At 42.3% G+C, this 13,997-nt stretch overlaps 1 protein-coding gene across 3 annotated transcripts; it reads left to right on the forward strand.

Annotated features, from left to right (window-relative positions):
- The first annotated feature begins 1,108 nt into the window (after positions 1–1,108).
- rtn2a (reticulon 2a) lies at positions 1,109–13,789 on the forward strand. Of its 3 annotated transcripts, none has more exons than XM_085796450.1 (10): positions 1,109–1,585; positions 2,617–2,670; positions 3,143–3,724; positions 4,567–4,803; positions 8,840–9,047; positions 9,803–9,941; positions 11,849–11,918; positions 12,020–12,066; positions 12,156–12,214; positions 13,031–13,789. In XM_085796450.1, the coding sequence occupies exons 1-10, from the start codon at positions 1,555–1,557 to the stop codon at positions 13,104–13,106; spliced, it is 1,503 nt and encodes a 500-aa protein (XP_085652576.1). In that variant the 5' UTR covers positions 1,109–1,554; the 3' UTR covers positions 13,107–13,789. The 3 variants fall into 3 exon arrangements, with proteins under 3 accessions (XP_085652576.1, XP_085652577.1, XP_085652578.1); XM_085796451.1 differs by having other exon boundaries at positions 1,365–1,585; positions 4,570–4,803; XM_085796452.1 differs by having other exon boundaries at positions 1,365–1,585; positions 4,579–4,803.
- The last annotated feature ends 208 nt before the right edge of the window (positions 13,790–13,997 follow it).

Consider the following 13,997-nt stretch of genomic DNA (forward strand, 5'->3'; position numbering starts at 1 on the left):
TGATATAAATTGGTATACACTTCCTGTCTCTTAGGTGGGCGTGGTCACCCGTCCCCCCATCTCGTTGTTGTGAACGTGTGTGTGGATTTATAAAATTTGTAAGTAGACGAAAGTGAGCTATTTATATTTTCTTATGATAACATTAAACATTTACACAGCTAACAGTCATATTTAGCATGACTTTTTTTTTTAAATTAGCGTGGGCGAACGTTTGTTTGACGTTGCCTAGGAGATCTGTGCCAAATCTCGCGAGTGTGTTGTTGAGTTGTTAAGTTACCATGGGGCGAAATAATCAACCATAATCTGTGTTCACGTTCACTTCTCTCATTGGAGTCAATAGACTCAAGTACATACACTGATTAGATTCTGGTCACTAAAGGTTAAAAGGTTAAGATCACATTGACCTCAGCTCAGAAGGGTTTCACCTTATACTGTACAAGTGTTGACTTGGACTAGGGCAAAAACTATATAGACTTTGATCAAGGTCAAAGGTCAAGGTCAGTGTGACCTCACAAAACACATTTTGGCCATTACCCAAGACTTCACAAAGCAGTTATGACAAATTTTCACACAAATATTTATCATTGTTTATGTCTCTGTATAAACAGGGGTGTAACCTGAAACTCCTCCCAGAGGCAGAGGCATACAGTACAACAGAGAGGCCGTAATTCAAGCCACAATAATGTCTTTAAGGCTTTATTCATAGCAAAGTGTACGTGGCCCTATTTATAATACTTGAATTACCATTGTGTTTGCAGGGCAGAGGGCATATAATCCCTCATCAACTATTCTCACATGTCTGCATTTAGACCAGCATCAGTCTTACTGCCACAGACTACTGCCCCCTAATACGCTCTATTCCACAGACCTCACTTACCAGTATAAAATCACTTTCGGTTATGTCTGCACATGATCTATACTCCAATAATTACAGATTTTGTAATGTTTCTTATTTTTATTTTGTTGTAGCCTATGTAAAACATATTAATGCTGACAAGCATGCTCGTCTGCCCTGCCCATCCTCAAATGCATCCTTCTGTGTGTATGTTTTGTACTGTATATGCTCTTACTCTTATAAATTATTAATGAGTTATCAGTTCCCTTGCAGCCTATAGGATCCTTGGATAAAATCACATGACGAGGGTGAGACAGACAGACAGACAGACAAAGATGAACAATGAATGGGAGATAACAACAGGCCCGCACAGCCACAGCCACAGCCACAGGGACAGACTCCTCTGCCTCTGCTGCTGTAGCGCGCACTACTACCGCTGCAGTCATACTGATGCAAGAGGAAGTGAAGAGAGGGAGGGAGCAGAGGAGGGGTGGATGGTGGAGGGAGGCAGCAGGGCGGGGCTGCTGAGTGACAGAGCAGGAGAGGCAGGAGAGGGAGGACGCCGCTCCACAGACGACCAAGAAACAGTGGGAGGAGGAGGAGGAGGAGGGAGCAAAAGGGAGAGAGAGAGTATGTGTATCTACAGGGTGTGAGTTCCGGCAGCAGAGGAGGGGGGGGGCCTTCCAGACTGGATGGGCCCAGCGATGCCTTGATGGAGTATGGGCCAGGTTTTAGGATTCTCCCATTGCCGTGAGTCTGCTCTTTTTCTGCTGTTTTCATCCGTGTTTGCATGCAGGAGGTGCGCTACAGTACATACCATTGACGTATATATAAATATATTCCAGCTCATCATCTTCTTCTTGCCGTGAGCATCGCATGTGTTAGCTCACCCTCCCCTCCCTCCCCTTCCTGCCTATACTCTCCATCCCTTGCTCCTGCTCCTACCTTTAATAAACACATGGCTGAATGGACGGATGCAGAAGCAGAAGCAGAAGCAGAGGCAGAGGCAGAGCCGTTCCTTGTCTCTCATTGATTTACCAATGTTTATGTCGCTAAATACAAAATGTTTTGTTTCCCAACAGGCATTTCAAAAAATGCAAGTTACTTGGACCTAAAATCTTCTGATATGCGTTTCATATACATCCTTTTTTGTTAAATGTATGAGCGTTTGCATATGTTCAGGCAGGAGAGAATATGCTGCATTCACTGCTCTGTCTGGGTTGATTTATTAGCTAATGTCATGCTGGCTATCTAATGTAGTGGAGGCCTTTACTGCTGCCAGTCTAGCTCCGTGAGGAGACCAGTCTGTATCCACTGACCTACAGTATGCAGCTAAAAAGTGTCACGTTCCTATGATCTATGATGTGTTACTCATTTGCACACAGTTTTATGTGTAGTGGCCTGTGATGTTATTTTGTGTTGAGGTATAATTCTTATTGATAAGATCAGCTATTAGCATTTTCGATATGAATATATCAGTATTTTCAGTATGGATATAGAGTGGAGTTGGCTTGTCCGTGACATTTCCAATAACATTAAGCTCAGTCTGCTGTTATAACTTTTAAAATATGACTCATACTGCAGTGTTTGATGGGGCTTTTACCTTATTCATCATTTCACTTTAGTACACATACACCATGAAGATGAATATGAGGTGTAAAGAATGAATTTCAAGCACATAAAGGCAGCAAAAACAACACATTTGTTTTCTGACACTGTTTTTTTTTTCCACGGTATGTTTACAAGTAGCTCTGTCTAAAATGTTCATTGTTTTCTTCCAGAGGAATATGGCTCTGTGGCGTCCACTCCAGACTCAACACCTCCCTGCACCGATGGTAGGAAGACGAAACACTTAAGCACTTGTAGTACAAGAGATTCCCGCTGTCATAAGAAAATGTCATTGAAGTTTATTTACCTCAACACCTCTAACAGCAGCAGCGAGGCTCCACAGGTTAGAAGAGAAGCACTGTTATGATTCAGTTTTGGAAAGAGGGACATTCATTCAATTATCAAAGGAGTTTCCATCCTCAGATGTTTCACACCTTTTTCTCCCTGGCATCAAATGACACACTTTTGCTTTCATCTGACATGTCTATTTATTAAAAGCAAAATCACACAACTCTGGATTACTGTAATACACACAGTGTTAGTCACAGTCTTTATTATTGAATGAACTACTTAGTGTTGTGAATTGCTCCTCCTGCCCACAGTGTGTAGACTTTCTATATTTACCCTCCCTGTCTTGTGTCTGTGTGTCTCTCCGTGCTTTGGGGTGACCACTTTTTTTTTTATTTTGGGCCCGTTCAGGCGGAAACGAGGAGTCGGAGATGTACGAGCTGCAGACGGCCAGGGAGTGGTCTGACGATGACGAGGGTGGGGACAGGGATCTAGATGATGACGAGGGACTGGCGTCATCCCCGTCCATCTGGGGCACGCCGCGTCAGAACTCCTTCGAGCTGACTTTCTCTTACATCGCCATCGCCGAGGCCGAGGCGGTGGGAGCCACGCGACACCTCCGCGAGCGGCGCAGGACCGGCTCCCGGGGAAGCCGCACTCCTCTGATCCGCACGGACACCTTGGAGACGCTGTTGGACTCCCCGGATGTAGACTGGGACCCTCAGGCCTTCCTCGGTCGCGAGGAAGAGGAGGAAGCCTCGGAGAGGAGAGAGCAGGAGGCCATGACAGCAAGTGCAACAGGAAGGAGGGAAAGAGAGCAGCACAGACAAACTGAGACTATTACAATACAGCCCTCTCCCCAAAATCTGGACGCAGAAACTCAAGGGAGAGACACTGGAATCCAAATAGAGGAGATTCAAAGCAGTACGACTGAGACTGTCCAGCCTCCAACCCTGTCTTCCCAGCAGCAGAGCCCCATACAGACACTTCAGGGTGAGACAGACAAGGAGACGAGGAGCTCTTTTAGCGTTTTAGCTTCTCAACAAGCCACATCATTTCAAATAGGCTCCATGCTGCAGTAGATTATTCAGATTTCCTTTCCTTTTCCTACCATTCATTAGTTCTGGTTGGGCTCTGTATATTTTCAGAGGATGCTTCCCAAATGAGCTGATGATTCGCCCAAATAATGTGCCCGTGTTTGCCCGTCGTCCTGGCACAGGCAGTTCCTCCTTCCTGTCAGCAGTCATGAGCATCAAACCCATGTTTTTGCCAAGAGCTGATTATATAGCCCCGACTTCTCGAAGACCTCGCTCATCACGTGATGTGATGGCGCAGAGGCAGAAGTGAGCCGTGGCCAAAAGTCAGTGCAGTGCATTTGGAAAAAGCAACTAGAGGTGTATTCCTGTGATGAAACGTAGTAAACATTTGTGTGTTATAGCGTCAGATATTATCCAGTTCATGACAGCAGGTGTCAGAGGCAAAACAGAGCATAAAACCAAAACAAACTCACACGTGGAAGTTTTCTGCTGTATGGACTTAACCATTTAGATCTGACTAAAGAATAGTGTATTTTCATCTGAGAATGATGAATAATTTACCCTATTTATTTATAATTTTAGTCAAAAAGACAGAATTGATGCTATTCCTAAGTAGAAACTTGGATATGTGGAAGAAAATACTGTCATCAGTTTAAACCATCACATGACTGCAATATCAAAGACTTCAAATTGAACATGATCCAAGATGTTTTGTTAGTTTTAGGTCAAGATGAGCATGCACAAGTCAGTGGTGATGTCATCGTGAAAGTGACATCATCATCTTCTCTTTCCGGGCAGCAGCAGCAGCAGCAGCAGCAGCGGTGTCGTCGTCATCCTCGTCCACCCCCGAGCCGGAGTCTCCTCTCAGCACGGAGACCATCTCGGTCAAGCTGCTCACATCTGTGCAGCCCAGAGGCGCAGCGTCCTCGTCGCCGGCTGCCATTGGTCTAAACTCTCAGGAACAGCTGGTCAGCGATCACTGGTTTTCAGCGCTCAACCTATCAGAGGACCAGACAGTATGCGCCCACATAGCAGGTACCGTACGACACCATTGTCTTTAAATGTCCTCGTTCCTCAGACCTTTAATCTTCTGTAATATCATCTGAGGGTGGACCCTCACACTGTTGATGAATGTGTGGTCAGGCTGATGACAGAGTTTAGGGTGTCCACATAAATAGCACACATGCATCTATTGGAGCATCATGTTTTTTTCTGGTTTTATTATTTGGTTTTTTGAACTGTGTATCAAAGCTCGGTGCTTTTTTGTATTATGGACTGAAAACCAGTCAAAAACTCTTGGAGGACATTCAAGGTTTAATTTTTTTTTTTTTTGCAGTTTGTGTGGAAACTCATGTATCATATCAGCACCCATCAAAAATTTGCAATTTGCATTGATACCAAACTCTACTTATAGCCATTATACATTATGCTTCAGCAGGTAAACAGAAGTTTTGTCCAAATCTACAGGAAAAAAAACTTTTCTAGTCTGGTTCTGACTCAGTACCAACATCTTTAGTCTTTGCAGCAACTAAAATGGATAAATTATACAGTTATACTTAACTGTATTTTTGTCTGATTTTTCTTTTTTACCAACCATGCAGATCTTCTCTGGGGGTTTTACAATAAGATATTAATTCATTCTTTTCTAGAAAATCACACCCATTTATGCAAAAACTCCAGTCATTCCTCTGTTTATTGTCAAGAGTGGTGGCACCAAAAGATTTGGCTCCGGCTCGTTGAAAATAGACACTGGTTCTCATATTTTAGTTCTTGGGTGACACCTAAATATGAGCACAACTCCTAAAGAGCTAAGTTCAAATGAATCCCATAAATTAGTTCTGCTCCAGAGTGCATTTGTGCTGTAAGGAAGAAGATGGTATGATTTTATGAGATTCTTGTGTGATTGCTGTGAATCATCTCTTTATGTGTGAAGCTCTCGGAGTCTTGAAGAGCGGTGGGCGGTGCTGCAAACCAGATTATTTTGGGCTGTCAGGCCTTTGGACTGCTGAGTGAGCAGGGGGTGGCCAAAAACAGCTCAGAGGGGCGAGGGGGAGCACAGCAGGACAGAGAGAGGGACAGAGGGCGCAAGGGGGGAAACGCAGGAACGGCAACCAAAATGGACTGCAAAGGTGAGGAGCTGGGATTGGAGTGTAAAAACGATGATTTGAGACAGCAGTGCACACCTACGTAGATGATGTGTAGGTATTTGTTTACAGTCGCGAGCTGACAGTCGGCTACTGCGAAGAGCTGTTAGATATCAGTGAGAAGGAAGAAGGCGGAGGGAAGCTGCAGAGGAAAGCCACAGATTCAACTGGAGACCATGTCTTATCTTTAGTTAGTGGACACTTAAGCTTTGTGACTTTGGTGTAGCGGAGAGAAGGCCGGGCTGTCAGGGGACTGAAGGTGGGAACTGAGCGTATTTCTCGCGTCTCTTTGATCATTTTACAAACAGAGTCTCTGGAGGTGGCAGCTTCCATCAGCTTAGAGGTGTGTTGGGCTTTTAAGTGATGAGCTGTTCAGATGTGGCCGGGTATTCTCCATATCAGCAGGCTTCATTGAAATGAGCACCGGCAATTCAAATGACTCCGAAACTGTCATGTTGTGGTATGTCATTAGCAGATTATCGTTGTGGTCGTGTTATAACTCTGCCAGCTGGGTTCTGCAGTACTACAAGATTTTCTGAACACGTGACTGACCTGACATGACCGGGGTCAAATGACGTAGGTACAGATGTTAAAAGGGAATCGTAATTTATGATCTTATTAGTTAATTGACTGGATGGTTTGTTGATTACTTAATTTAATTATTGAGTCCTTTTGTAGTCGCTCCCTTGTGGCTCATCCTAAATAATATATATAACTCACCAGATCTGTACACTGAAATTCTGGGATGTGGGTTAATTAATGTCCTGATGTTATATCCAAGGTGTTGAACTGTGGATTAAGTGGAGAAGTAATTGCCTCCTGATTAAAGGTAATTAATTCTCTCAAATGTCTGAGTCATTCATCACAGAGCACCTGTGGATGTAGCTGCACATGAAAAAGGACTGGAAATGTATTATTACAGCAGAGTTGTGGTGGGTTATAGATGGCAATAGAAATAAACATGTCCACCCTCAGGGCATCTAAAGACTGTAGTATTTATTACACCCAACAGAAATAATTGCACACTGCAGACTGCAGATTTAGCTGCTTCTTAACTCTAAAGAGAGACAGTTTATGATGGATATGTGATAGCATGTGTGTTTACAGAAACACACAGAAAGAAGTTCACAGAAAAAAATAATAACTTGTTTTCTTAACCAGGTGGTTATTATCTTTGCTCAGCATAAAGACTGGGAACAGTAGAAACTGCTAGCCTCGCTCTCCCTGAAGGTAATAAAATCCTCATACCAGCACCTGTAAAGCTTGTTTGATGAACATGTTATCATGTTTGTCTAATCTATATGGAAAAACTGGTCAAGTAATAGTCTGGCAGGTAACCCCTCTGCCTTTTTTTTTGCGGATTATTTAAGCAGGATACAAGTGTCTTGTGTACTATTCCATTGGGTTTACAATATACCCAGCAATATCTCTCTCTATATATATAAATGCAGTGCATGCCTCCTGCAATGCTGCTGCATAGTTCCTCTACTCCAGTGTAGTAGTGCAGAGTAAATACAGTGCAGTGCATATATCTTTAATATGTAGTTTTTTTGTCACACTGACCTCAAACAAGGTGCTTTCAGATATATCAGATTACAGTGTTCTATTGTTATTGACATCAATCACCAACTCTGACTCCATATGCTACGTAACACTGTCCCCAACACTGGTTGGACAGGTGTGTTGCAGGGGCATCATGGGTATTAATTGTGTGCAGTGATGTTTATAAATAACCCACCTGCTGTCATTGCACTCTATTCAAAGAGGCTTCCCTTTATTCTAATGCTGAGGCTTAGCATTTCACTGAATGACAAGCACAAAGAGCTATGCCTGTCTGACAGTGCAGCGCCATACAACCGACCCGTGCTATAACTTTGCTTTAACTCTATGGGCTGGTTGCTATAGTTTGATCTGTTTCTTCCAATGCAGTGTGGTCATTTACACTGAGATTAATGCAATGTATTGAAAGATTTCAAACCAGGCTGAGATATATTCTACTGTATATACTGGAGGTGTGCACTCCAGTAAACCATGACTGTATGGACGCCTCAGTCTCCACGGCAGCTGTTGCTGGGTGACAAGGGAGGGAAACCAACAGGGTGTGGAAAAGGGGCTGCTGAAGGCCTGACGTCTGTCAGCAGGTGCTGTGAAAGCCTGCACTTAAATTCTCCTCGACTGCTTGCTTCCCTCTTTCATCCGAGAGCTAAATTTATCTCAGGCCGGAGCCTGACGTGTCCTCGTAGCTGCTGCGTGTGTTCTCTCGCTAAAGTCTGGAAACCTTTCCTGAATCATTATCTCCCCCTACCATTTCTCTCGCCCCCACTCCCTTTCCTATTCCTATGTTGGAACTACTTATCTTCCTGCCCCTCTTCCTGTCTCTCTCCTTTCACTACCCCTAAAAAGGAAAGAGCCTGTGTATCGGCCAAAAGCTGAAGAGGTCGATGGGTGATGTTGCTGCAGCTGGTGTATTCAAACCAGGAAGGAAGCAGTAATTCAAAATGATGTCAGTCGTGTACAGATGTGATCTCTCCTGGGACAATTTTCTTAAGTTTGGTGACCAGAATCTTATGTGTGATAAGAAATTATATAGTATGTAAACAATTCAGCCCATATGTTGTCTCTTGTCTGGTTCAGTGTCAGTTTTTCATTCACTAATAATGAACTTCAATAATTAAAAATCTTTCCAAATTTTAAACCTTTTTCAATTTCAATTTCAATACTTTATTGCCATGTCAGCATTATTGATTGGAATTTGTTTCGGTGGGCTTCACACATAAAAACATTCATCCAATACAATACATGTTAAAAAATAAAATAAATGGAAGAAGAATGAATAAAAACCAGACTATAAGAGAAAATAATAATACCAAGGCACACGTGTCTTCTCTTAATCCTCACTTCTTCAACTGTCCTTCCTTGTCTTGCAGTGATGGACGTAATTTACTGGAAGGACACGGAGCGAACAGGCATGGTGCTAACAGGGCTGGTGGTGGGCCTGCTGTCCCTGTTCCAGCTCAGCATCATCACTGTGGTCTCCACAGTCTCCCTGGCTATCATGTGCTTCACCATCTCAGTGCGCATCTACTACCAACTCCTCCACGTCCTCAGCTGGGGTGACGGACAGCACCCTTTCAAGTAAGCTGCTCTGCCAATGTTTTATGCAGGGAAGTGGTAAAGTGGTAATTTTTTTTCTTTCTTTTCTGAAAGGGAACAGGGAGAGTGGTCCAGACAAAAAAGAGAAAAATGACATAACACAAGAACCTGGATTTAGCGCATCAAGTCACAGTCCATTTATCTCTTCCAAAGCAAGCAAAGAGTTCATTCAGCCAAAAATGTTTTCAGTCCAAGATCTGTTTTGTTTATTTGTAAACATTCTTTTATCATATTTATCCAATTATAAAATACACAATAGCTGCGCTTATGGTTAGTTTTTCTTTTTTGTACATCATATTTGGGGTTAAGTAGAGGTCAGGCAATGAAATGACTGGGAAAATAAGTTCTGGAGTAGTATTGTTTCCAGATGTCCTTTCTTGTGCTGCAGTGCAGGTTGTTGTTGGATTTTATTTAATAAATGGCAAATCTACGTGCTTTCTTAATTCCTGGTCAGAGATATCCTTTCTTTTGCATTAAATGACAGCCACACAGACTAAATTGATTATTGACACCTGGTGCTGACCCAGCAAATTGACAAGCTTGGGCCCTTTGACCTTTGGACACCGAAGGAGGGAACAAGAGGGGGGTTTATATTTGGGATTGAAGGATTGCGTCACTATTCTGTAAAAAAGTGAAGGAAAATAACAAAGATTAGAATGTGAAATGAATTCTCTGCAGTAAAGCGCGACTGACTCGTCTTTCATCTTCTCTTTTTTTATTGTCCTATTTTGTCTCAGGAAATACTTGGACCTGGACATCACTTTGAGCGGAGAGCAGGCTGACATGTATATGCGGAAAGCCATCGTCATGGTTCTGTCGGCTGTTGACACTCTGAAGAGACTCTTTTTTGTTGGAAACCTTTTTGATTCTTTCAAGGTGAGCTATGATATGAGTTTTCCGTAATTTTTTTCGTGCGTGAATGTGTGTGTGTGTTTGTAAGTGTGAGCTGTTCAGTCTATGAACTGTCTGTCTTGAATGATTTACTTCACCCTGTCCATAATGTCTTCTAATTAACCCACGCCTCAGTGCATCTCTGCATTGTCCTGCTCTATTCACTCCCTCTTCTGTCATATTCCTCCCTCCATCACTGGAGACGACAGTATCGCTATGCCAACCGTCTCTCCCATTATGCTAGCTCAAAGCTGAAGACTCTGCTCCTAAATAGGGGCATTATTGCTGACAGCAACTGGCTGTCCCAATGACATATTTTGGTAATCATGAGGAAAACAATCAGGCCCTTTGGAAAAATAAATCCTTTCAAATGAATTTGAATCGGTACTAAATGGCAGTGTGCTTTGCTCATCTCATTTATGCTATTTCTCCAGCCTCTGGATCTGCCTCTGTCATTATCAGAGTCAGAGCATTATGTTAGTATTCGTTGAGTCTAAATGAATGTGACATTATTACAATATTATATGTTTTTTTTATCTGCTCCCACAGTCTGTCGCTTTTAACCTTGTATTTCTAGCATTTGATAGACAATGCTTGGAAGTTATTTTCCTAAAACCTAATTCTTGAGTTACTGCCATGGGGGTGTAGTTCAGGTGATAGAGCAAGGCGGCCAATAATCATATAACTGTCCATTGCTACCTGGAGGCTCATGTCCACATGTTGAAGTTAGACAACAGGCTCTGCCAAACATAATGTACAGAATGTACATTTATTCACCTAACATGATGTTTGTAATGTAAAATTAAATCATTAGTTTTATGTTACAATATGTATGCTGATATCTGACTAAAGGAGCTATTTGGATGCTTTGTCTTTGCTACATAGCCAACATTAGACTTACCAGTCTAGAGGAAATGTTACAAGTGAAGCACCAAACTTCCTCCCGTCTCCAGTGGTCGACAGTGACCTTCTTGTGTTGCTTCTTTTTCCATCACTTCTTAATTCGTAATTCCCTCTACTAAAGCTAGCATGCTAACCAGCGTGGCAGGACAGATTCATAACTTTCTAGTTCTGAGTCACTATAGTGTCCAGTCATGTAAACCCAATGATGGCTGAGCTAAACTAACAAATAGCTTCTTTAAAGGTAATTGGTAAACCAATTGCAATAGCAATATTACTGTAATCATAATGATACACAAACCTAATGCTAATAAACGTTAAATGTTTGTGCCAGTATCAACTGAAATATTTATTTAATGGTTGCTCATAATACAGTATAGCCTATATCAGCCGATCAACAAATGAATCAGTTTAGCTCATCCCTAAAATATGTACAGCATTTCAGTAATGAACAGCAGCAGTTAGCGACCGGACAGAGTTATCACGTTTACAGTAAATGGTGAGGTGACTGAGCCCCTGAATCCCAGGACCTCCCAGTCTCAACCCTGACCTGGCCGGTATGTGACATGACACACAGGACACCGTAGGCAGAAACACCCAGGATAAACTGGAGTCTCTTTCCATCTGAGACAGGGGTGTCCCATATCAGGGCAACACTGGATCCCGTACGCAGTGGCTGAGACACTGAGTGATATAAGGGGAGACACTCAAACCTATATTGGGAGTCATGTACTTGGGGCATATTTCTTCATCAAAAGGGGGAAAAAAAATGTCAGCGTAGATTGTTTTATTGAGCACTGTATTACTGTAGATATCCACAATGTGATTCATGGGGAGGAAGGCAACAGTGCAGAATGATGTGTTGTGCTGCTTCCTAAATGAAATGAAAAGCACACGGAGCAGTGCTGGAGAGTTTTCTTGGCATCTGCACGGATCATTGATGGAAGTTGAACTAACTCTATGCAACTCTTCTGTGTTTTTCTTGCTCTTAGTTCCTGGTCTTGATGTACCTTGTGACCTACGTGGGAAGGGTGTTCAATGGCCTTACTCTGCTCATCATCAGTAAGACACAGCAATCTGCTGCCTGCTGGAAATCTGTCAGTGTTAACATTGTGTGGCGATAATGTTAACCAATCTATTTTTCCATCTTCTTTCTCCTCCAGGTGTGATTGCTGTCTTTTCTCTGCCACTTTTCTACAGACAACGCCAGGTAATAACTTCATTCTCTCTACTGTCACTTTAATTGTTCCTTCATTGCTATATAATAAACATAACATAAGCATTTCTCTTATGTCACAGGAGCAAGTGGATGGTGTCATTGGAAAAATCCAGGCCCACATTGATAACGTCCAGGACACGTGAGTATGGCGCCATCTTCTGTCTCAATGGTGCCATTTGAACCACTGGACTGGACAGACAGGGACGATCATGTTGAATGATGTCTGTTTCAGTTTTTTCCGATTTTGGTAAATTAACTGCATTTATATAGCGCTTTTGTAGCCCATTCATCTTAATGACTTAGTCACATTCACACACATTCATACAGCACTTTTCCCTACATATAGCACTTCCATCACACACACACTTAAACACAGACTATATCATCATCAGAGGCAATTCTGGGTATCTCACCCAAGGACGCTTCATTCTGTGGACTGGAGGATTCAGGGATCAAACCACCAACTTTCTGAGCCACCTCCTGAGCCACAGCCACCACAATTGTCTTCTCAACAAGAATCAATAAACATCTGTGGAGGTTAACAGTGTAGTGTTAAGACATGATAGTAATATTCATCCCAACTCCAGTCGCCAGTTTAGAGACTCATAGTAATAATGTTGTGCAGTAGATTAGTGTGGTTCCCAAACTTTTTAGGCTATGCACCCCCTTCTAGTTTCCGAATTGCACCCCCAGTGGCTGACACATAAAAAAAAAATTGCATTTTGGGTACACAAAATGCATTTTAACCAAATGATTCATTAAAATGTTTTTAAATTCAGATCAACAGATGATTTTCTTGATTTTTTCTTAATATAGGTCTGAGTTATTTAATTACGCACAACAGGGGGTGCAAGTCAATATATGTGCCTCAGGTGTTTCCACCCACTGTTTTTTTTCTGAAATGCACCTTTATGATCTACTAAGCACTAAACCCTCCTCTTTTTTCCCTCTCCAGCTTCCGAAGACTTGCCCATGGCGGTGGCCCTCCTCCTGACCCGACCCCCGGTGGCGCCAAACCCAAAGCCCAGTAAACACTGATGAAAAAAGAACTTAAAGACAAGCTCCGAGAGTTACAGGCTGTCACTCAGATGTCTTACCAAGCAGTCTGTGCTCAGAGCTCCACAGAACAGAGCTTCAGAGACTGGGGAAGGGAAGGGATATTAACTTAAACGGACGATGATGAGGATTACGCATGGTACTTTATTCTCTAACTGTATCTAAATTATGGGGTTAGAGGTGGGGGCTGAGTTCAAAGTTAATCCAGGTCAAATCAAGGTGTGTGAATCCTGGATGAGACTCTTGCTGCTGACGTCAGAGATGGAGAGACTCAGCGATACAGCTCGTCATGTGACCATCTTTGGAAATACTTATTGTTTTTAAAATGTTAAAGTGTCTTAGAAGGAGCTGTAGTCCAAATGAGTAACAAAGACCAGAAATGGAAAGTTCTTCACACCTGAGAAAAGGGAAGTCAGTTTCTAAAGTGATTTAGGCTAGAAGAGATAAAAAAACAAAAAAACATTATTATTCATGGCAGCATTAAACTGGCAAATAAGAATGCATGTGTCAGCACATGTACTTTTCTGAATGCATATTCATTCTCATGACTGTTTATCTGTGTGTATGCAAGTATGAGTGTGTTTGTGTGCGTGTAATTCCTGACATACCGCTTGCTGAGATGTTACCTACAAGCAATTAAAGTCACATTTCTTCTTTATTTTCCAAAACTTTCTGTTTCTTTTCATCCACACAGACATTCACTTTCAATCACATGATCATTCATATGATTTGTTTCTTCCTTTTTCCACATTATTCCATTGCTTAGACTTCTTCACTTTCCCTCATTCACTGATGTAAATGGTAAGTCGAGACAGAGTATTCAGGACGACAAGTGAATTCCGCAACAGGTTCAAAACTTGAGATGT

This window comes from Trachurus japonicus, chromosome 13 (genome assembly GCF_045865225.1).
Source record: "Trachurus japonicus isolate A0001 chromosome 13, Traja_1.0".
Taxonomy (NCBI): Eukaryota; Metazoa; Chordata; class Actinopteri; order Carangiformes; family Carangidae; genus Trachurus; species Trachurus japonicus.